Source organism: Petaurus breviceps, unplaced genomic scaffold (genome assembly GCF_028583685.1).
Source record: "Petaurus breviceps papuanus isolate PSGF00001 unplaced genomic scaffold, PetGlider_PUasm1.0 90383, whole genome shotgun sequence".
Classification (NCBI taxonomy): domain Eukaryota; kingdom Metazoa; phylum Chordata; class Mammalia; order Diprotodontia; family Petauridae; genus Petaurus; species Petaurus breviceps.
The window spans coordinates 2,290,215-2,315,303 of NW_027187234.1; the positions used below are offsets into that span (position 1 = coordinate 2,290,215).

At 37.2% G+C, this 25,089-nt stretch overlaps 1 protein-coding gene across 1 annotated transcript in view; it reads left to right on the forward strand.

The window, feature by feature from the left end:
* The window catches only part of RABL6 (RAB, member RAS oncogene family like 6), an 83,446-nt gene that overhangs the window by 34,062 nt on the left and 24,295 nt on the right, over positions 1-25,089 (forward strand). The window contains exons 6-8 of the mRNA XM_069108387.1: positions 7,416-7,556; positions 11,592-11,697; positions 21,268-21,371. Of these exons, the coding sequence (XP_068964488.1) occupies positions 7,416-7,556; positions 11,592-11,697; positions 21,268-21,371 (351 nt within the window). The remainder of the gene's footprint in view (positions 1-7,415; positions 7,557-11,591; positions 11,698-21,267; positions 21,372-25,089) is intronic.

Consider the following 25,089-nt stretch of genomic DNA (forward strand, 5'->3'; position numbering starts at 1 on the left):
TCAAAATGGTTCCCATTCCTTCGGTCCCCTTCTGTTTCTATAGTCACTGGTGGGAAAGGGAGCAAAAGATGCTAAGATTCATGTAGTTTTTAGACTTGCTTATAAATATCTAATGTAACATACTACTGAAAGAACTGAATCAGAAATTTTGACAGTGTTGCTCTAAATGAAACCAAAAGGTACTCAACTGTCCAAAGATAACAAGAAATATCTTTTCTTGAGATGCTTGTCTTGCATTGGCATTTCTCATGATGAGCATTTTTTTAAAGACTACTATCAAGATAATTAGAACTTACTTGCCAATATCTATTGCAGAGGGTGAGGAGGGAAAGAAATTTTATGACAAACTTCCATATTAAGTGAGCATATACTTTAATACTTGGTAACTTGAATGTGAAGGTGGGTATAGGGAAGGGTGGCAAAAAAAATTAATTGAAAAATATGGTTTAGGAAAAAGAAATAAAAGAATCAAAAGGTTTGTAGATAACACAGAATCCCATTTATTATAAATTCTTTCATGAAAAGAGTACCTGGAGGTAGTAGACATGGCAAATACCAAATAACATTACAAAAAAATACAAAATTGGTAAGGAGTTAACAGTTGGTCTCATGTTTGTATAACAAGTGAACGTAGAACAAATACCAAAATCAATACTAAACCAAAAGAAAGAATAAGAATAAAAGATGGAATTTGATTGAAATAACTTTAGTCTGACATATTTAGACAATGTGGAAAAATTAGGAAACAGAAAAGAACATACATAGATAGATCTATCACCATTTCTTCTGGAAGTTTAATATAAATTGTTTGCCACAGTGAAGGGTTCAAAAAAACTTTAAAATTGCCTAAGCCAACAAACATCTGATCTCCTTGCAAAACAAAACAACCAAGGGCAGTTCCAGTTTAGCCTTTAAACTCATTTGTAAAATCCTACAGAGGAAGATGGTGAAACATTAGAAATAATAGTTCTGCTGAAGAAGGATAAGTAAATCATCTGCCTCATCACCAGTAAGGACCCAGACACTAGGCTTCCTGTTTACTCAGACTGGCCCAGGTCCAAAATTTTTGTTCTTGCTCTCCTCTATCCTCTAAGTAGGGGAAGTAAAACAAATCAACATCCTAGTCTGAACCTGGGGAACATCTCTCCTGACTACTTTAATGGATGTAACAATCTACAGCTATATGGCTAGCAGACTCTCTTCCCTTCTCTAAATCCATGTGATTCATAATTCAAAGCTGTCTAAGTGAAAATTGCCTTCTACTACTACCGCTCAAGCAAACCTGTTACCAGTGATCCAAAATTACCAGCGATTTCTTTTTTTTTTTTAAAGCAATAGAGGTTAAGTAACTTGCTTAAGGTTACACGGCCAGTTATTTCTGGGTATGGTGCTAAGTATCTGAGCCTGGATTTGATCCCCAGGTCATCCCGACACTCGAGCCAGTGCTCTTACTCACTGAGCCACCTGGCCGCCCCCCAGCGATTTCTTAATTGCCAAATCCAGTGGACTTTTCTCTATCCCCATTCTTTTATACCTCTCTGCAGTCTGGCACTGTCAGTTACCCTGTCTTTTCTCTAGGTTTTTGGGACACTACTCTCCTGTTTCCCTTACCTATCTACTCTTTCAGGCTCCTTTGCTGGATCTTTATCTAAATCATACCTGCTAACCATGGGTGTCTCTCAGGGCTCTGTCATGGGACCTCTTCTTCCTCTACTGTTTCACTTGATGATCTTATCAGCTCCCAAAAATTCAGTTGTCATCTCTATACAGATGACTCTGAGATCTACTTATCTAGCCCTCTAACCTCTGCTGACTTCCACTCTCACATCTATATCTGCCCTATTAGACATCTCAAACTGGATGTCCTGTAGAAATCTTAACAGTTAATGCATCCAGAATTAAACTCATCTTTTCTGGAAATTCCTCTCTTCTTGTTAACTTCCCTATTATTGTTGAGGATACCATCTTCCTCCTGGTCACCTGGCTTGCAACCTAGGTGTCATCCTTGACTCTCTCACGCACACACGCGCGCACACACACACACACACACACACACACACACACACTCGCTCTCTCTCTCAATCTGTTGCCAAAGTCCTAGCATTTCTACCTTCAAACTATCTCTCTCTATATCTCCTAAATGCTCCCTTCTGTCTTCTTTCACCATCCTGATATGGACCCTCATTATCTAATGCCTGAACTATTACAGTAGCCTACCTACTTGGTCTGACTGCCACAAATCTCTCTCTACTCAACTGCCAAAATAATATTTCTAAAGCGTAGGACCAGCCTTGTCATCTCCCTACCCAGCAAACTCCAGAGACTCCCTGTTGTCTCCAGGATCGAATGCAAAATCTTCTGATTAGCATTCAAAGCTCTTAACTATCTAGTTCTTTGCCTTCCCTCTTTGCATACCCCCATGTGCTCATCAGACCAATGACTTTGGCCTCCTTGTTATTCTTTGCATATGACACTCCATCTCTCAACTGGGCATTTTCTCTGGCTGTCCGTCATACCTGGCAAGCTTTCCCTCCTCATATCTGCCTCCTGAGTTCCCTGGCCTATTTCAAGGCACAGCTTAAATCCTATATTCTATAGGAAGCTTGTCCCATTCTCTGTTAGTTCTAGTGCATTCACTCTGTTGATTATTTCTTACTATCTTGTATATAGCTTATTTATACGTAGTTTGTTGGGTTTTTGTTGTTGTTATCTCCTGCATTAAATTGCGAACTCCTCAAGGGCAGGGACTGTTTTTTACCTTCTTATCTCCAGTGTTTAATACAGTGCCTGGCACTTAGTAGACACTTAATAAAAGTTTACTTACATATTTTGCTCTAGTTTGGAGAGTTGGCAGTTTTTGTCAGAGCCAAGCCCCCCCACTTTTGCCTTTGATCCTATCTCCTCTAGAAGGATATCCCTTTCTTTACTCATTTCTTCTCTAATCTTTAGTCTATATCTGCTTTTCTTTCCCTGGTGCCTACAGACATTCTATATCCACCCTATCCTTAAAAAACCTTTACTTAACTCTGCCTTCTTCTCAATCTAATACCCTCTATGTCTGTTTTTAAAGTTTTTGTTCTGAATTTAATGTACATGGGGGAAAGAGAACATTTCCATATACAAAGTGGAACAGAAAAAGAGGATTATATGTGAAACTGTGTATCTCTGCTTCATGCAACTCACTTTAACACACACATAGATATAGATAATATAAATTCAACATGTTATTTGTTTTTAATAAGTTTTTATCATTTTTTTGTTTCCCCTCCCAGCAAACCATTCCATATAACAAATGGTATTTTTGAGGTTTCCCCCTCCCCCCCAAAAAAGTGAAAGGAGGGGGGGAAATGAGTACATCTAAACAATACATTGAAAAAGTATAAAAATACATACAAAATACAAGATCTTTGGGCCTTCCCCCTCTGTGAAGGGATGATTTGAGAATGTACTATCATTTCTTTTGAACTATGCTTATTCTTTATAATTTTGCAACACTTATTTTTGAAAATTTTTTTTGGTGGTTCTTTCACATTTACATTGTTTAGTCATTGTGTATATTATTCTCTTGGCCCCACTTACTTCACTCTGTATCAATTCATTTAGATCTTTCTGTGCTTTTCCATATTCATCAGATTTATCCTTTCTTATAGCACAGTAATATTCCTTTACATTCATGTACAACAGTTTATTTAGCCATTCCGTGTTTGATGGGTATCTACTTTGTTTCTATTTTGCTGTCACAAAAAAATATAACTATAAATATTTTGATATAGATAGAGATTTTGTTGTTATCAATGGCTTCATTGTGGTAAAAGCCCAATAATGGAACCTGGATCTAAGAGTTTGAACATTTTATTTTCTTTGTAGAATTCCACATTGCTTTCCAAAATGCTTGTACTAGTACACAGCTCTACCAGCAATGTATGAGTGGGCCTATCTTCCAATAACCCCTCCAACCCTGACTGTTGACATTTTTTTGTTATCTTTGCCACTTTACAAGGTGCAAGGTAGACCCTTAGGGTTGTTTTGATTTGCATTTCTCTTCTTATTAGTGTTTTGGAACATTTCATACTGTGGTTCATACTTTCCAATTCATTTGAGATAAATGTGATACAAAGATTTTTCCCCCTTCATCTGTTTTTCTTCAGTCGACCGTCTTTTATTTATTTTTTGGCAATACTATCACTACGACTTCTATTTTCCTCCCAGGCCCTTCCCTCCAATAAAAAAAGGAGGAAAATCCTTGTCACAAATAAGTATTGTAAAGTGAAACATCTGTATACATTTGCCATATCAAAAAAATGTGTGTCTCATTTTGCACATTAGATAAATCATTCCTCTGTCAGGAGGTAGGTAGCATACTTCATCATTAGTCCTTTGAGTCAAGGTTGCTCATTGCATCAATCAGAATTCTTAAGTGTTTCCAAGTTGTTTTCTTTACAGTATTGTTAGTACTATATATATTTTATATAAATCTTCTAGATTTCTCCGAAACCATCCTTTTCATCATTTCTTATTATTCAATACTATTCCATCACATTCGTATTCCATAATTTGTTCCTCCATTTCCCAGTTGATGAGCATCTACTTTGTCCCCAGCTCTTTACCACAACAAAAAGAATAGGTATAAATATTTTTGTATAGATGGATTTTTTCTTTTTTATTTAATCTCTTTAGAATATAAACCTAGTAGTAATATTGATGAATTAAAGGGTGTACACTAAATTCTTTGAGCTTAGTTCCAAATTGCTTTCCAGAATGATTGAACCAGTTCCACTATATCTTTTCTCCCCTTGATAGGCAAACTCCCAGAAAAGCTATCTGTATTTGGCCTACCTCTTATCCCCTTGCAGTATGATTTTTGCCTCCACAAATTGATTGAAACTTCTTGCTAAGGTTTATCTACCTCTTAATTGCTAAATCTGATGGTCTTTTCTCAGACCTAATAATTCTTGACCTTTATGCCTGTCTAAATACTCTCTTGACTTGCATGACTCTGTGCTCTTTTTATCCCTCTTAACCACCTGGTAGTTTCTTCTCTGTCTTTTAGGCTTAATATCATCTGTGTCCCATCCCCATTGATGCTTACATGAAAGCTCCCTCAGGGCATACATAGTCCTGCATCCTCATCTCTTCTTTCTGGATAATCACATCAATTCCCATTAGTTCAGTTATTTCTGCTTATGACACCTAGGTCTTTGTGTCCAGCCCTCAAATAGGTTTAATTACCTCCCCCTTAAGCCCATCCTTCTTCCTAAGTTAAATGTTTCTGTAAAGCATGCCATCTATCACCTTTCCAGTTACCCAAATTCCCAACCTTGGTATCATCTTCCGTTCTTTATTTTTCCTCAAAGTTACAGTTCACTCAAAGGGCAACAAAGAGATGAATGATAAGAGTAAATAGACTGTTCTATATTACCAGTGACTAATTGTGCAGGAGAAACAACATAACAGATTATCAGAGAAATGTTCAACTGGAAAGGAAAACAAACTGGTCATATAGAAAATGAGGAATGGCTCATGTACTTCATTGGTACTAATACAATTCCATCATATTAAGCAGATGCCCTGTGAAAGTTTTACAGGAGTACATGGAAAAGCATAATACAGGATGAGTTGAGCATGAGTTGTGATCTAAACCACTGAAGGGGAAGTATCTGCATCAGTATGATCACAGTTCCATCAAAGAATTAATAAGTTAATATAAGGGCAAGAAATACTAGAATTCTTATAGTGTAACCCATTGTAAATGGATTAAAGGAAATTTTTTTTTAGTTGATAATTAGCATGCAACTTACTTCTGTAGGAACTTATTTGAGACAAGTAGCTTAGCAAGATACAACCATGTGGAAAAAGAGCATCCCATGTGAAAAACAATAGCAGCTGTTGGTTATGCAAAGAGCTCCCAAATTTATTGTATCAACATATAAGACAGTGATACTTTTCCTTTGATGTGCTAGGGTTATTCATTTGATTTATTTCCATCCGGCCTAGGACACCTTTGCATTGTATGATTTGTGATAGACTGTTAGCTTCAGCTAAATACCCCAATAACTGTTGCCTGTTGTTCAGTAGTACTCCAGGAACATTAGTTTGTCGACAGAAATATTCCATCAGATCCTCTTTCTGTTAACGTCTCAAATACTTATGTAAGATGACATGGAAGGTCATTGAATTTACCACTGACATTTTTTTTTTCAAACTCCTTGGATCACAGCAGCTAAGATTACATAAGAGAGTTCCTTGGCCTTGGGACAGATGAATATTCCCTAGTATCTGATTATTTCATTTGAGTGAATCAGTGCTGCTGACTTTTTAAAATGTTGGTGCGTTTTCAAAATGTTTTCCAGTATATTGCTAGAAACACTTTTGCTTTACTGATTTTAAAGTGTCTGACTTTTCTATTCTCTACCTATATGAGTAGTTCTATGACTTACTCAAATTCGTGACATTAAAGTCATAGCCCAAATAAATCATGTTAGTTAAAAGGGGCCTAAAGGTTAAAGCAGAAGTTGTTTCAAGCAGTAGGTATAGTAATGCTTCATTCATTTGAACTGTATTCAGAATTTGACCTGAAATTTGGCTGTGATTTACTCCCAAATATGTGAAGGAAAATCTCACAAAAATTTATATTAACAAGATATCAGACAACATTAGAGAATAAACTTTTAAAAGGACATTAGCATGATATTGTATGTAATAATTATGTTTACATCTAGCAGATATATTTCATCTGTTCAGTTAAAGCAGTTTTCATTTATCTTGCATCCTTAGCACATAGCACAGTGCCTGACACATGGTAATGACTTTATAACTTTTAATGAATAAATACTTGGACACTTGTCAGCAATTAGCTTCAATGTACAGTATGTCCTTAAAAGCAGCAAAACTTACTTCTTTTGAAATACAATTAAGATTTTGTGCTAACTTATATGTTTGCTCCCCCAATCGATCCAAAATGTTGAAGCTCTTTGTACATTTTTTAAAAGTAACTTGTGTTGCTAAAATTTCTGAAACTACTATTACCAAATTTAAAGTAATAAGCTAGATGATGCAGAGAGCTGGACTTGAGTTCAAATCCTGCCTTAGAAACTTTCTCACTCTGTGACCCTGAGCAAGTCACTTAACTTCCATCTGCCTCATTTTCTACCTCTGTAAAATGGAACAGCAAGTAGCACCTCTTAGGGTTATTAAAAAGATAAAATTTATAAAGCACTTCACCAGCCATAAAGTGCTATATAAATGCCAGCTAGCTATTAATTAGAATCCAGGAGAATAAGAATTTTGCCTTCAGCATAGTTTACTCAGGAAAATCTCTACTTGACTTTTGGGCAAAGCATTTTTAGAATGGTCAAAAATGAATCTACTGCAATGTGCTAAAACTGGAATAACTTTACCTGTCCTATATGATCAAGGACCTTCAACTACATACTTCGGGAACTTCCCAAAGTGCCGACCCATGTCCCCGTGTGTGTGCTGGGGAACTACAGAGACATGGGGGAACACCGAGTCATCCTGCCAGATGATGTGCGGGAGTTTATTGATAACCTCAACAGGTAGGTGGTGTCAGGCAGTGCTTGTTTTCTATAATCACTTTGGTCTTTGTTCTACTTTACCTGGACAGTCAGGTACTGTCCCATCTCATCTTTGTGTCCCCAGTATTAGTACTGCACCCTGCTCATAGGAAGCACATAACAAATGTTTATTGAATTGAACAAAATAATTCTGTGTTCCAAAGTATATATTAGTATTGGATGAAAACTTCTTCATCCAAATAAATGATAATAGTTCATTCAGTTAAACATTTGTGAAGCACCTTCTATGTGCAGGATGCCAGGGATACAGAGACAAAGACAAAAGTGTCCCTATGGTCAAGATGCTTACGTAATTAAACATTTATTGAGTACCTATACTTTACTTGGCATTGTACCATATCAGGAGTGGGGGGAGGAAGGGACAGATGGAAAAGTATAAGACATAGTCCCTGCCCTCTAGGAGTTCCCATTTTTGTTATATTCTCCCCCCACCCCATAAATTATTGAGTTCAGGAACTCTTTCATTTTTGTCTTTTTATCCCGAGCACCTCATATATTTCTTTATAGATAGCAGGCAGTTAAGTTACTAAATGCTGCTGGAATGTGCATGTAGAATTTTGAGCACATAAATGGATTTATCCTATGATCCCTCTTTAACATTGGTATGGCACCTCTTCTTACACACTAAGGACCATATCCCTTATTAAGATAAGGAATCACGGAAAACCATCATGACTTCATGAAGAATAAGTCATGGTAGCTTAACTTTAATTTCTTTTTTTTTTTTCAGGTTTAGTAGACTGATAGATAAGGGAAATAACTATCATTATAGTTAACTTAGATTTCAGTAAAACGTTCAGTGACACCACTAATGCTATTATTATAGAAAAGATAGAGATGTGTCAATAATAATAATATAGTTAGATGGGTTCAGAGATTATTGAACAGTCATATCCAAAAACTAGTCACTAATGAATAGTTTCAGTGTCATTTTGGAACAAAATTTCCATTTAAGTGCCTCAGAGAGCCATACTTACCCCATGCTTTTAACACAAAAGCATATGTGGTATAATTATCAATTTGCAGGTGACACAGAACTAGGAGGGATAAATAATACATTGGATGACAGAGTATAGATTCAAACAAATATTGACAGGCTAAAAAATTGGAATGAATCTAATAAGACAAAGTTTAATAGAAACAAATGTAAAATTTTATGCTTGGCTTCAAAAACTCAACCTTACAAATATAAGATGGGGGTATGGCTATACAATATTGCTTCAGAAAAAGATCTGTAGGTTTTTAGCAAAGAGCAAGCCCAGTAAAAGTCAACAGTGTGATGTAGCAGTTGGTCAATAAGCATTTATTAAGCTCTTACTATGTACCAGGCACTGTGCTAAGCACTGGGAGTACAAAGAAAGACAAAAACTGTCCTTGACTTCAAGGAACTTACATTCTAATGAGGGAGACAACATATGTAAATAGATTTTTACCAGATACATACAGATAGAGGGGAAGATAGTATAGTAGCATCTGAGAGCAGTTGGAGAAGAACTTCTGCAGAAGATTGAATGTGATCAGAGTCTTAAAGGAGCATTCAAGAAATGGGAGACATCAATGCAAAGACATAGTGACAGGATATGTGGGGTGTCATGTGTGAGAAATGACAAGTAAATAGTATATATAACTTCATTGAAGGATTATACAGAGGGGGGAAATACAGGAAAACTGGTAGTGGAGGAAGGAACCAAGTTATGAAAAACTATAAATAACTAAGAACTTTATATATGATTCTGGAGTAACAGGGTGATATGGTCAGACCTACACTTTGATCATTTCAGCAGCCAAATGGAGGATGGATTGAAATGTATGAAAGGAGACAAATTAGGAGATTGTAATAGCCCAAGTAAGAGGTGATAAGGGCCTGAACTAGTGATTTTGTGAGAGAAGATGATACGGATAAGAGCTATGAAGGTAGAAATGATAGAGATAAAGGTAATCTAAAATTTGGCAACAGATTGGCTATATGGAGTAAGAGTGAGGAGTCAGAGCTGACACCAAGATTACTAACCTCCTTGACTAGATTAGACATTAATAAGATGGGAAGGGGGGAGAATTTGGAGAAAAATTAATTAGTTTTATTTTAAAATTGTGGAGTTCAAGATATCCAAAAGGCAGTTGCTGATTCCACACTGGAGCTCAGGAAAGAGACTAGAGCTAGATTGTAGATTGGGGAATCATCTGCATAGAGATTATAATTTAACTTGTAGGAGCTGATGAAATCACCAAGTGAGAAAAAAGAGAAGAGGACCCACGGCAGAGCCTTTGTTAGTGAGCGTAACGTGGATGAAGATCCAGCAAAGGAAACTAAGAAGGAGCAGACAAGTAGGAGGAGGACCAAGAAAGAGCAGGGTAATGAAAACTTAGATAATTTCTAGTATCCAGGAGGAAAAAGTGATCAGCCAAGAACACTCAGGCAGTATTAGGCTCCATTAGGAAAGGCATAGAGTTCAGATATTATGTTTAGTTCTAAGCACTACATTTTAGGAAAGACATTGATTGATAATCTGGAGAGTATCCAGAGACAGATACAAGATGATGAAAGGCTTCATTCAGTTCCTGCCGTGTGAGGATTTGTTACTGGCATTAAAAGTGTTAAATCTGAATAAGAGATAACTTTTGGGAACATGATATTTCTTTAGGGTTGTCTTACTGAAGAGCAGTTAGATTTAATCCATTTGGCCCTTTAGGGCAGAACTAGGAGTAGTAGGTGGAAATTGCAAAGAGCTAAATTTGGGCTTGATGTGGGGAAAACTTGCTAACAATTAGAGCCATCTAAAATTGGTATGGGCTCTAGTGGTAGGGCTCCAGGAATCCCCTCCAGTAGTAGGGGATTTCCCCACTGGAGGTCTTCAAGAAAAGGATAGAAAATTATTTATTAGGTATATCTGATTGTTGTTTGAGTATTAGTTGTGTTAGATGACCTCTGAAACTGCTTCTAAGATTCTGTGGATAAAAATCCACAGATTTACCAGATCTGTCTCACCAGGATGTAGACATCAATATAAGGCCTTACTCTTTGCTTATTTTTCCCTATTTGTGTTCCCAAATTCCATTTCCCCATGCATGGATGTGATTCCATTTGCCTCATGTGTTTGTCTCCACTAAAAAGTAATTTTAGCACAGCATATAACTCCTCTACCACCTTGTTATATTGTAGATATGAACTTGCATTCTTGAAGGCTATGCCAACAGTGTGTGTGCTGGCAGGTCCTTCCAAGATAGATAGAAAGGCTTTGACTGTACCTCCGGCAATGGATTATATGCCTTTTGTCCAGGATTAACCCAGCCAAGTTAGTAGAGGTTCACTATAGGCTTGACACCAGAAGAAAAAAAATTTTTGACAAGAAGAACTACTAAAGACCCTACAAAATTGTAGAAAGATTTCTGTTGGCATTAATAAAAGAAATACACTAATGAAATTAAATATTCTTGAAATTTTGTCACACGTGAAATTAAAGTCATGAAGTCTGCATGTTACTTCTTTTGAATTCCTAAATCTTCCAGCTAATGCTCTGGTCTCCATCAATCTATAACTGAGTTTAACCTGTACACCTAGAACATGTGTACATGATCTTTTTATGAAGCAGTTGTTTTGTAATGCATAATAGCATAACCTCAGTTCACCCTTTTTAATTGGAAAAAAAGTTAAAGTTATGAGGTTTTTTTGTTCAGTAACCCATTACTCCCTGGAGGCAGCAGTTAGACCTCTACATCCAAGAACAACTATGTCAAACCTCTTTCTAGCCTTCTAAGAAGATCTTAAGGTCTCACTTTTGTTTAAGAATATGAATTCAACCATGAACTTCCCTTAGGGTTGGATATCACCTCCAAGCCAAGAGCATTCATCTTGGATGAAGAGGTTTGTCCAGAATAAGACATTGCATATTCAGGCATTGCCCTTTTTGCTATTCAGTGCCCTTTCAATAGTTTTGTAACTTCTTTTGCATTATCTTTTTTCTTGTTTTTTTTGTTGTGGTTTTTCTTTTTTAACAGACCCCCAGGTTCCTCTTACTTTCGATATGCTGAATCTTCCATGAAGAACAGCTTTGGCTTAAAGTACCTGCATAAGTTCTTCAATATTCCATTTTTACAGCTGCAGGTAAGTTCCTTTTGGAAGAGAAGTGGAACTGTGGTCAGTCAAGGGACAAAAGAGAAGAAAATGGCTTTTGTGACTGATATCAGGGCAGTTTTCTTTATTGATTTCTTGTTGACATCTTAAAACATGCTGTCCAGGCTCTCTTTTTTTTTAATCATGACTTTCAGGTACTCCAATATTTCTTAAATTATCTCTCCTGACTCTCTTTTCCAGGTCAGTTGTTTTTCCAGTGAGGTATTTTATATTTTCTTCTAGTTTTTCATTTTTTGATTTTGTTTGATTGATTCTTGATGTCTCAGAGTCATCAGATTCCACTTGCCCAGTTCAGATTTTTAAGGTATGGTTTTCTTCAATCAGCTTTTTTTTTTTTTAAGCAGTCGGAGTTAAAACTTGCTCAAGGTTACATGGCCAGTTATTTCTGGGTGTGATGCTGAGTGTCTGAGCCTGGGATTTGATCTCCAGATCATCCCGACACTGGAGCCAGTGCTCTTACTCACTGAGCCACCTGGATGCCCCTAAGTAATTGGGGTTAAGTAACTTACTCAAGGTTATACAGCCAGGTGTTTCTAGGTGGGTGCTAAGTGTCTGAGCCCAGGATTCAATCTCCAGGTCATCCTGACACTGGAGCCAGTGCTCTTACTCGCTGTGCTATCTGGCTGCCCCTTCAATCAGCTTTTGTTCCTCCATTTTCCATTTGGCTGATTCTGCTTTTTAAGGAGTTGTTTTCTTTTCCTGTAGGAAAAAAAATCAGGCTGGGGCAAAACGTTTAGGTCACTTAAACTTAAGGGATTTAATATGAATGGCAGTCCCTTGAAAAAGATTGAGAAGGATTAGTCATCATGTAGGAAGAGAACCAAGAGAGAGTAGTGTCACAAAAATCCAGAGAGTAACCAGGAGAAAAGTGTTCAGTCATGTCTAGTGCTATAGGCAGATGAAAGATAAAAGGCCTTTGAATTTAACAGATCATTTGCAGCATTGGAAAGAGCCCTGTTATGTGGCATGACAAGCCAGGTTACAGAAGGTTTAGGAGTAAATAAAAGGAAAAGAATTAAAAGCAACAGTTTTTTTTTTCCCTAGGCTTTTGGTTAGGGGATTTAGAGGGAGTCTACTTGAAGAGATAGGAGAAGGTAAATTGGGTGGAAGGGTTGACCTTTGTAAGGGCCACTTCTTCAGAGACTATAATAAAGGAGAGAAAAATGAAGGATGATTTCAAGGTGTTTGAAATACAGAAAAAAGGAAACTCAAAGCAATAGCTTTTCTTAGTAAAGTAAGAGGGTAAAAGGCCTCTGCTGAGAGGTTTGGAGTAGGAGGTAGTGTGGGAAACTTGAGGAGAAAAGAGATTGGAAACAACCACTGTGAGAAATGTGAGGTAGAGGTTAAGAATCACTTAGAGAGGAGTAAAATTACTACTTTGTTGTAGTGAGCCCAGTTGAGATTAGATAACATAGTAGAGAACAATGTGGTGTTGAACTAGATAGAATGAAAGTTAGGAAGAGGGAAAAGTATCTTTTCTAATTGCAGGCTAGATCATAGATCACAAGATTGTTGGGTGACAGTTTTATAATACATTAAAAAAAATTTCTTATGTGATCTTTCCCATATATGATATTAGGAAGTATCCATCTTTAAAAAGTAATTCATGAACAATCATCTGTATCCTTGAAAATGTGAAAGTCTGCAGGTCATGAGAGAATTAGATATAAGGGGCATAAAGTCTGTGTCCACAGCTTCTTTCATTTCTAATTCCATTCTTCCCTACCCAGTAAACTCTCCCATGGAACAGAGACAGAAACAGTTCAGCAAATTTAAGCAGCATTCAAAACGAGTCTGACAGTATATGCAGCATTCCATACCCATAACCCCCATTTGTTACTATATATATTGTTACTTCTAAGGATATTTTCTATAAATCTTCATCCCATCCATGGAATTCTATTCTTTTTTCGCATCAATTCTTTTTTCACTTTTCTACCATCTCTCTAGATTTAATTACTTTGGAATCTATAGCTTTTTGAGAACTTCAGAATCCAATTCTTAAGGCAAACATCTTCAGAAAGTAAATTCTTCCTTTTTATAAAAATACTTTTATCATCATCACAAAATTACATACCTATATTTGCTTGCAATTAAGGATTAGTTGTGACCCTGAAATAGAAAGTGCCATAGGAAATAAATTTATAGTTTTTAAAAATTAAATAATATAAGCAAGATAGGAATGAGAGACACCATTAGAGAGAACTTAGCTATTACTACTTTTACTGTTCTTACTATGCAGTTAGAAAATATCTGGGGGCAGGTAGGTGATACAGTGACTAGAGCACTGACTCAAATCTGGCCTCAGACACTTAACACGCTTATTAGCCATGTGACCTTGGGCAGGTTACTTGAAATATATAAATACATATCTGTCTTGATATATGACATCTAGCAAAAGTCAACATTTAGTTGGGGCTTTTGTTGTTGGGGTTTTTTTGTGGTGTTTTGTTTTGGTTTTTTGAGACACGAGTCTATTTTACCTAGGCTGAAAGTTCGGCAACCACTTAATGGTTCCACTTTAGTAAAGATTGGCACATAAGCTTCATCCTGCTCTGTTTTTCCAGTCTTGACTGATTCGTTCCTCCTGAGGCAGTCTTAGTGGCTTGGTGGACACATAACTCACTTTAGCTCTACTGCATCTCAAAACTCTTTAGCTCAAGTGATTCATTAGCCTTGGTGTTCCCAAGCATTCACTATGATGCAGGGCTGTGTTAGTGTTTAAATCATAGAGATTCTTTGTGTTTTCTTTGCTATCCAAATTTGATTAGCATGCTTAATTAGCAGAGGCAGCACAATGTAGTGGAGAGGGCATTGGACTTGAAGCCAAGAAGACCTGAGTTCAAGAACAGACTTGGATACTTAACTAGCTCTGTGACCTTAAACAAGTCACGTGACTTGTCCATGCTTTCCTCATGTGCAAAATGAAGTGGTCAGACTTAGTTGACTCCAGCTCTAAATCTATAATCCTGTGTTGACTATTGATATCATTGCATATCATTCAAGACATATGGTCTCATCAAAGAATCTCAATCTTGCTTCATTTATAAATTATTAATCAACAACAACAAATACTAAGTAAAAGAAGATGCCTGAGCCCTTTTATCTAGGCTAATAGGAAAGGTGAACCAAGTAGCCAAGCAATTTGAGTAAGATTTGTTTCCAGTGGATCATAGAATGGAATTGGAAGGGAATTTAGGTTACTTAATCCAACCTTCTACATCGTACAGGAATCTTCTGCAGCATAACAGGTGGCCATACAGCATATGCTTAAATACTTCCAGTAATGGAAAACTCATTGACTCAAAGGCAAACCTATTACATTTTAGGCAGCTCTAATTATTATGAAGTTCTTCCTTCTGTAGAGCTGAAAACTGACTCCTCATAACTTCTACTTATTCATCCTAGTTTTGCCTTCTGGAATTACATAAAATAAATCTAATGCCTCTTCCAGGTAGCAGCCCTTCCTGTCTTCTAAAAATAACTATTATGTCCTCCTAGACATCAGTCTCTTTTCCTATGACATGATTTCAAAGTTACCTCCATAAACTTTGTCGTCTTTTTCTTGACATACTTCAGTTTGTCAGTGCCTCTTAAAAAGATAGAGAATTGAGCATAAGACTTTAGATATAAGGAGTGACTAACATAAAGCAGTGGAGCTATTAACTATTTTTGTGGACACTGTATTTACAATAATGCAGCTTAAGATTCTGTTAGCTTTTTTGACAGCAAGATAACCATCTGGGCTCGGTGAGTTTATTGTTAACTAAAAATCTTTTCACATTAACTACCAACAAGTCATTTTTCTATTCTGTACTTGTACAGCATATTTTCTTTAACCTAGGTGCAAGGCTTTCTGTTTATTCATATTTTGTCTTGACAGATAGGACCCATCACTGTATCTTATTAAACATTTTTTGAATCCTGATTTTTGTCTTCCAAAATACGTACCATCTCTCTCAATTTTGTGTTCTCAAATTTTATAAGACTGCTGTCAGTGTTTTAAAGACATTGATAACACTGTTTTTGAACTTGGCCAGAGACCAAACCCTGCAATAAACAACTAAAAACACTTTCCAGATAGCCATTGAACTAGCTAATAATCCCTTTAAATGGTACAGTCATCCCAACCTGCATTTCTTCACTTTGTCCACAAGACTAAATGAGAGATTTTGTCAATGCCTTGCTGAAATCTAGATATACTGTCATAGTATTGTCCTAATCTCACCATTTTTTCAGGTTTTCAGATTCATGTTCAAGAAAAGTGCATATGACCAGCCACTTCTGTACCTTTCAGCAAGTGATCACTAGCCACCACAACCTGTGCCTTCCTACAATTATTAGTAATAAATTGGTCTTAGATGACTTCTGAGGTACCTTCCAATTCTAATATTTTTTGGTTCTATTAAGAGATTTTTTCAGATCCACTGAGAACTTTTGGATGGCCCTTATGGAAAACTATTAGTTCTTCAAAAAAAACCCAAAAATCTATAGATTCACCTTCTATAGGCAAAGTTTTAATGCCTTCTCTGTGTCATGTCCTACGGTCAGCTTCCTGACCCTAGCTTCAGTGTTCCAATGCATCTCAGAATCTTACACTGTCTTCCTTCATGAATTATATCTTCTGATACTGTCTAATAAATCTTTGGGGCAGCAAGGTGGCACAGTTGATAGAGTACTGGGCCTGAAGTCAGGAGGACTCATCCTCCTGAGTTCAAATCTAGCCTCAGATACTTACTAGCTGTGTGACCCTGGGCAGTTACTTAGCCCTGTTTGCCTCAGTTCTTCATCTATAAAATAAGCTGGAGAAAAAAATGGCAAACCCACCCCAGTATCTTTTGTCAAGAAAACCCCAATTGGGGTCACAAAGAGTTTGACACACACAGCTGAAAAATGACTGAACAACAAAAGTATATTTTCATCATCACTGATATGGAACAAATATAATTGTTACTCAAACTCTTTAATTTTCTTAAGCAAAGCAAAGAAGTAATCTTTCATTTAACAGTGTAGTTAGTGGTTGTCTTTTGCAGGAGAACATACCACAAACTTACCAGGTCACTGGAGCAATTCCTTTGCTTTCTCATCCTCCTTGTTCTCAAATGGAACTATACACCTTTGTGACTCTCCCTGAAAATTTGTCCTGCCAACTGCTGCTGTACCTATTTGACATGTGTTTGGGCTCTTCTCAGAGAGGTACAGTTAGGATGCCACTTTAAAGTGAGCCTCTCTATTCCAGTCTTTACCAAACTCTACTAAGCTACTCAGAGGGATTAAAAATAGCAGATAGGGGAGGCTAGGTGGCGCAGTGAATAGAGCACCAGCCCTGGAGTCAGGAGGACCTGAGTTCAAATCCAGACTCAGACACTTAACACAAAAACTAGCTGTGTGACCTTGGACAAGTCACTTAACCCCAATTGCCCTCCAAATAGCCAAAAAAAATAGCAGATAGCATTAATTTAGTATTTAGTTAGTTCAGTTAAGCATCTGCTTCTGCTCCTTAAGCAGTTATTAAATGAAGTCTGCAACATGAGTATACCCTGATATTTTAAACTCTTGCTTGCAGCACCTTCCCATCTCTGAATTCCCAATATTTCAGCAGCCAAAAATGGAATGAGGCTAGTACAAAGGTATTTTTTAAATTTATTTTTAGTTTTCACCATTTACTTCTATAAGATTTTGAGTTTCAAATTTTCTCCCCATCCATCCCTTCTTTCCACCCCAAGATTGCATGCAGTCTGATACAGGCTCTACATATGCATTCATATTAAACATATTTTCACATTAGTCATATTGTAAAGAAGCATTAGAACCAATGGAAGAAACCACAAGAAAAAAAAAAGAGAGAGAGCAAATAGTATTCTTTGATCTGCATTTAAGCCTCCATAGCTCATTTTCTGTATGATGAAGGGATTTTCTTATGGAATTTTCAGAGACAAGCTTTATGACCAAAGATGGGCCACTAATAATGGATCTGGTATCAGTGTGCCAGGCCTAGCTATTAAAACCTAGAAAATTACATCCCACTTGAAGCAATAGGGGGAGCAGCTAAGTTGAAAAAAATTTGTGTGTAAAATCCAGCTCCAGGAGGAAATTGGGATTTGAAATAGTATTTAACAGTGACTGGTGGACAGTAGAATTTTAAAATCTAAAATAAACACTAATGTATATTGACTATAGTTCCTTCTCAATAGGTGAATAGAATTTGCATTGAGAAAAATTAAAGTGCTCACTTCTGTCCTGTTCTTAGATCTAAAAAAAAAAATTAGGATTCTATAGGCAAAATTTACTCTGGTTAAATCAATAAATATCTGCTACTTAAAATTTGTACCAGTTACCCCATTAGATCAATACCTTATCTCTTTCCTCTCTGAACAATGTTCCCCCCAAAAATATTGAAAAGACCTCTTTATTTTATACAGTATTTGAATGTTCAATTTCTAGAATAACCTCTTCAACCTCTGATATTTCTCACAATTAATTTAATTGGTTTTTTCTCAACTCCTTACAGAATTTTATTTGCTGGTCTTTTAAGGTTTAAACTTTTATTCCTTGCTCCTGCTTTTCCTGTTGAATATTGAAGGAGTTCAGATCACCTTATAACCTTTTATTGCAGCTCCCATAGTCGGGAAAGTTTTTGGAACAACAAAAATTTCATTCTATTCATGAAGATTCCTAAGTTTTCTATCTTGATTATGTTCATGAACAATTGCAGTTGTCACTTAAGCTCCATTTTAAATCTAAAGTAGCACAACATTGTACAGTTAAATGTTTTAGCCAGTTGCCTACTTAGGTGTTTGAGTTCTGACACTAAAGAAGACACAGAGCCAAAACACATAGAACATACATTTTTTTTTTTAAACAATCAGGGTTAAGTAACTTGCTCAAGATTACACAGCCAGTTACTTCTGGGTGTGGTGCTAAGTATCTGAGCCCAGATTTGATCCCCAAGTCATCCCGACACTGGGGCCGATGCTCTTACTCGCTGAGCCACCTGGCCGCCCCTGAGCAATTGGGGTTAAGTAACTTGCTCAAGGTTACACGTCCAGGTGTTTCTGGGTGGGTGCTAAGTGTCTGAGCCTGGATTCGATCCACAGGTCATCCCAGCACTGGAGCCCATGCTCTTACTTGTTGTGCTACCTGGCCGCCCCAGAACATACATTCTTTAGCTTTACTGACAAGGGAAAAAAGGGTCTGGTTTTCAGGTAAACATTTGAATTTTCTGTTGCATTTCAGTAGGATTTATGTTTATAGCAGTATGTTTTACATGTGTAGACTTCCTGTCTGACCATCCTTCTCCACTTCTTATGCTATATCTTCATTCAGGTCATGCCTGCAAAAACAAGGGTCTGTCCTGGGCCCTTTTCTCTTTTCCCTCTATACCATCTCATTTGGTAAGATTATCATCTCCGTTGGATTAAATTCTCTGTGCAGGTGATTCTCATATCTATTTATCCAACCCTAACTTCTTGTTTCACTTCTCCAGAACATCTCAAACTGGACATCCTGCAGACATCTTAAACTTATCATGTCCAAAACTTTCCTTCAAATCCCCTTTTCTTCCAAACTTCTTTGTTACTGTTGAGGGCAGCACTATCTTCCCATCCACCCAAGTTCACACACTAGGGGTCATTCTTTTCTTTTCACTCTCACCTCGACACATATGCTTTCAAGTCCTGTCAAATCTACTTTCAAAATATCATTCAAATAATGCCACCCTCTCATTTCTGACATTTGTCACAATTGCTGGTGCAAGCCTTCATCCCTTCACTCCTAGACTGTTGCAGGAGCCTTCTGATTGGGCTTTCCACTGCCATCCATTTTCCAGTCAAGTGCCAAAGTAATCTTCCTAAAATATAGGTCTGATCATGTCCCTTGCCACCATCCCTCCCAACTCAATAAATTCCAATAACTCCCTGTTACAACCATCAAATACAAAACTCTCTGTTTGACTTGTAATATCTTTCACAGCCTAGCCCTTTCCTACTTTTCCAGTCTTTTTACTCTTTACTTCCTACTATATATTCTTTTTTTTTTTAAAGCAATCGGGGTTAAGTAACTTGCTCAAGGTTACATGGCCAGTTATTTCTGGGTGTGGTGCTAAGTTTCCGAGCCCAGATTTGATCCCCAGGTCATCCCGACACTGGAGCCAGTGCTCTTACTCGCTGAGCTGCCTGGCCGCCCCTGAGCCATTGGGGTTAAGTAACTTGCTCAAGGTTACACGGCCAGGTGTTTCTGGGTGGGTGCTAAGTGTCTGAGCCTGGATTCGATCCCCCAGGTCATCCCAGCACTGGAGTCCATGCTCTTACTTGTTGTGTTACCTGGCCGCCCCCTTATTATATATTCTTATTCAGGGACACTGACTTTCTTAGTGTTCTATCTCCTGATCCTAACCCCTCTTAATTCTAATGCCTTCCCTCTGTTAAAATTATTTCCTATTTATCCCTGATATAATTTGCTTTGCATATTTGTTTGCATGTTGTCTCCTCCATTAAATCATAAGCTTCTTGAGGGCAGGAACTTTTTGCCTCTTTTTGTATCCCCAGTGCTTATTAGCACAATGCCTGGCACACAGTAAGTGCTTAAAATATGTTTATTGATTGATTAATACTAAAATGTTTCATCAGGCAGATTGAATTTGGCCTTATAGACCTTTCATTTTCCTTGTCCTTTGACTCATTTCAAACAGAAAGTGACATCTCTCCTTTACAGATGGGTTTGTATACTAAGTTATCTGAACATGAACTAAAACATATCTTTAGATCTTCTCTTAAATACAAGAAAGTTAGAAATTAACTACATCGGGGTATCTAGGTGGTGCAATGAATAGAGCACCAGCCCTAGAATCAGGAGGACCTGAGTTCAAATTCAGCCTCAGACACTTAACATTTAATAGCTGTGTGACTTTGAGCAAGTCACTTAACCCCAATTGCCCTGCCTTCCCCCCTCCAAAAAAAGAAATGAACTACATTTTTCTGATTTAAAGCATGTACTCCTTCCTCTTATATCTCATTATTTGTGCTGGATGGAATTGTTGATTTAAGTTATATGTATTCCAGACACTTAGGTTCCACTTACTTAAACCCAGTTTGCTTCCAAGTATTGTTCTGCTCTGCTAAATGGGAGCATTGTGATCACATGTTATATACTTCTTTTTTCCTCATGAAGAGAAAATGGTACAGAAGTCATGGCGGTTTAATGGGACATGGACCTTAGTAATATTAACCTCCAGATGGGCTACAGTTGTGGTCTGTGGCCTAGATTAAAACAGTGTTCCTTTGTGCCGAGCAGAAGTCAGCCTTTGGCACAAGTTCCTTATTTCAAAGGTGAGGAAGCATCCCTTAGTGATGGCAATGAATTAAATACTCTATTATCCTATCCTGGATTTTTCAATGTGTTCTTGCATTACCATCTCTACTCTTCTACTATTTAATTCATTAACCTAGGCAAAGTGGTGACACTTGGGCTGATGAAGAAGATGTGGAGTTCCATTTCAGTAACCTTTCCTACTTAAACCTATCTTTATTTCTCTTTCTTCAGAGAGAGACGTTGCTACGGCAGCTAGAGACTAATCAGCTAGACATCGATGCCACACTGGAAGAACTGTCAGTGCAGCAAGAGACTGAAGATCAAAACTACGAAATGTATGTCAGCCAAGCTTCATTTCTAGAGTTTGATAGGATCTTAGGAGCTATATGTCACTGATGTCTCCCTGTTCCTACCCTTCCTGCTGTTCCAGATTAGGATCCCAGAAAAGTAGCATTTCATTATGCAGCCCTCTGGGGGAAAAAATTACGTATCTACACCCCCCCCCTTTTTTTTTTGCTTTTTGGAGGGGGAAGGGTGGGGCAGTTGGGTTTGTGACTTGCCCAAGGTCGCATGGCTAGTTTTGTGTTTGTGTCAAGTGTCTGAGGTCAGATTTGAACTCAGGCACTCCTGACTCCAGGGCCAGTACTCTATTCACTGCACCACCTAGCAGCCCCATACCCTTTTTTCTTAATGTGTGTGCTGCCTTTGAATAAAAAAATCATTGATACCAGTTGACCTGAATAAAGACAGGTCTTTTAGTTAAATACTTCATTCCTTCTAATAGTCAGAAACAAAATACCTGCACAGGGTATTTTGTCTAGTGCCCAGTCTGACACTTTTCTAATTAGTACAGTATTTTGTTGTTTTATATTTGTTGTCGTTCACTTGTTTCAATCATGTCTGACTCGTCATGACCCCATTTGGAGTTTTCTTGACAAAGCGCTAGGGTGGATTTGCATTTTCTTCTCCAGCTCATTTTACAGATGAGGAACTGAGGCAAATAGGACTAAGTGACTTGCCCAGGGTCACACTAGCAAGTATCAGAGGCCAGATTTGAACTCAAGGAGATGATACCTCCTTCAAGCCCAGCTCTCTGTCCACTGCGCCACCTACTTGCTCCCAGTATATTTAGCTATTTAGTTTTTTTTTTATTATTAATGTGCAATAAAATATTTAGAGTAAAAAAAACTCTTCTCTAGCTTCCTGTGTTCTTAAGAAGAAACAAATTAAACTTTAAATGTAACATACCCTATCTTGGAAAAAGAATATCTGGTTCTTTTAGTGTACCTGAACCAAGACTCCAATCTCCCATGGTCACTCCTTATTCCTTAGGAAGAAGACAGAGACAAACTGCTTGAAGGTCAGATGTTAAGAAATCACAAGGATTGGTTTGGTTTTTGTTTTTGTTTTTGTTTTTTTTGCTTTTTGGAGGAGGAAGGCAGGGCGATTGGGGTTAAGTGACTTGCCCAAGATCACACGGCTAGTAAGTGTTAGGTGTCTGAGGCCAGATTTGAACTCAGGTGCTCCAAACTCCAGGGCTGGTACTCTATTCACTGCACCACCTAGCTGCCCCAATCACTAGGATTCTTAAGACCAAATTTTCACTCAGCATTTGAGTTAACTAGAGAAAAATTACTCTGCCAAAATTCAAAACCACTTGATCTGTATTCATTTAGCATGACCAATAATAATAGTAATAACTGATTTAAAGTGTTTTAAGGTTTACAAAGCACTTTACACCAAACATCATGGTGTAGCAGAGAGAATGTTGAATTTGGTGTTACTGAGCCTGAGTTCAAATCCCATCTCTCACATTTGCTGTGTTGATCATGGATAAGTCACTTAACCACTCTCTTTGAGAACTGTTGAGCTAGATGATCTCCAAAGGCCTTTCCAGCTCTAAATATGTGATCCAGTAACAACTTGTAAGGTAATAATAACCACAGGGTCTCTGAGCAGTTTTTTTGAAAAGGACAACAGCTGATACCCACACAGTTTACTATTCTGAAAACTATGGCATAGTTTTACTGACTTGAATCATTTTATCTAAGAGATGATTATATGTTTATCAACCATTATTATCCTGGAAAAGGAGGAAGTCAACTATAGATACAACCTAAGTATCTTAACTGTCCAGTAAAGTTTTCAGTTGTTAGTAAATTCAGTTCAACGAATATTTTTAAATTTCTCTTATGTAGAAGGCACTGTTCTAGCCTCAAGGGATGTAGAAACAATAAAGAAATATGGTCCTTTCCTTTTAGGAATGCACATTCTATTGTAATTAATACTTGCTAAGGAAACATTCCTAAGCTAAAGATTTTGTCAGACTGCCCATTATGGGACGTTTCCCAAAAGTATTAATTTATGGGGGGGGGGGATATGTGGGTTGTTTTAAAAGAAGATATTAATTCACCATTTATAGATTTGTTTTATTTTTGTCAAAATTGATTTTCATAGAGATTTCAGTACATCTTGGTCCTTCAAAGGCCAACTTCATGGCCTATCAAAACTAATAAAGGGATCTCTGATGACTTTGGGCCTTATACTTCCCTGTGCTCTCCCAGCATAAGAAGATAAACTTTCAGCTTCTTACTAACTAATTAAAGCCAGTCATTAATGTTTTATGTTTATCTATCCCTTTTTCTTTTAAAAAACATTCTTTATTCATTTTTAACTTAAATACAAAGATAAAAAAAGAACATTTCCATATACATTGCATGACAGAGTATTCAGTATAAAACTATAAATTTCCATTTCAGACTGTTTTTTTAAACCCTATGTAATAAATACTACACAGTGTTTTCAATCTGCCCTGCTTTTCTGTGCTTCCTTCTAAGTTTTCTTTTGTTCTCTGCTTTGCACTTATCGATCCTTTCTTTATGAAGATCAAATAGAGGTAGTAGATGTAAAAATGCTTTTAAAAGTATAAAGCCTAATATACATGGGAGTTAGTTGACAAATGAGTCCTTTGACAAACAAATTTAAAAGGCTTAGGAACTCTGATCAACACAGTGACTGATCATTATTCCAGAGGCCTCGGGATGAAATTTGGTACCCACCTCCTAAAAGGTGAAAGACTCAGAATATATAGATGGACACTTCTTTTTTTCAAACATGGGGCCAGTGTGGGAATTTGTTTGCTTGACTGCATGTCTGTAACAAGGATGGGGGTTGGGGGGAGTGTGGGTAAGCAGGGGGATGCCACTCTGAAAATGAAATAAAATTTAATTAGAAAATTTAAAAACCAATAGGTCCTTTGAACAGCCATGAAGTATTGAAGAAAGCACTTAGTATTTAATTACCAGCACAAATTATCTCTCCAAATAGATGGGATCTGAATTAGTGAGGATGTTTAACAACTAATATTTATGATTTGGGAAATTTGGACCTGCCCAAAATTTGACCAGGTAACAAAGGGATTTGGGGATTGCCAAGTGGTAACTGACAGGCATCCCTGTCTGTGTGTGCCAAATCCATGGAGCAAGCTTAGTTTATTTAGGAAATTTGTCAGTTAAGGATTTTCATGCCTAGATACTTTTCTCAAATTACTGTACAACAGAATTGGCTGCCTTTTGAGGAAATCTGCAAGTTCAACCTAATTGCCTCTTAAAACCTTTCTGGTACCAGATTTAGCTGATGAGGCCTGAAAACTGCAAGAGATTAAATGACTTGGGTGAGAGCTGGAACTTGAGCTTTGGTAGCTACAGAAAAGATTGCTTTAAAGTGTCCGATTTAGATAGATCCCCAGGGAAGTCTAGGTGAGGGAGAAAATAAGGGTTTAACTAGCTATTCTCCAAGAGGAAGAAAAGTATAAAGTGAAAATAGTTGGCCCTCTCTATATCTCTTCCTTTACTATTAGCCTTGAAATTCAAGGTTTCCTTTAAATCTCCTTTGATTGAACACCAAGTTTTATCATGAATTCTGGCCAGCATTACAGTCTGTGAACCACTTTCCAGAAAGGTTTGCATAATTGTGCTGTTTTTACTCCTGTCCTGAGAATAACAGTAAATTACAGCAAATATCTTTCTGGAAAGCACTTAAAATTTTACATGA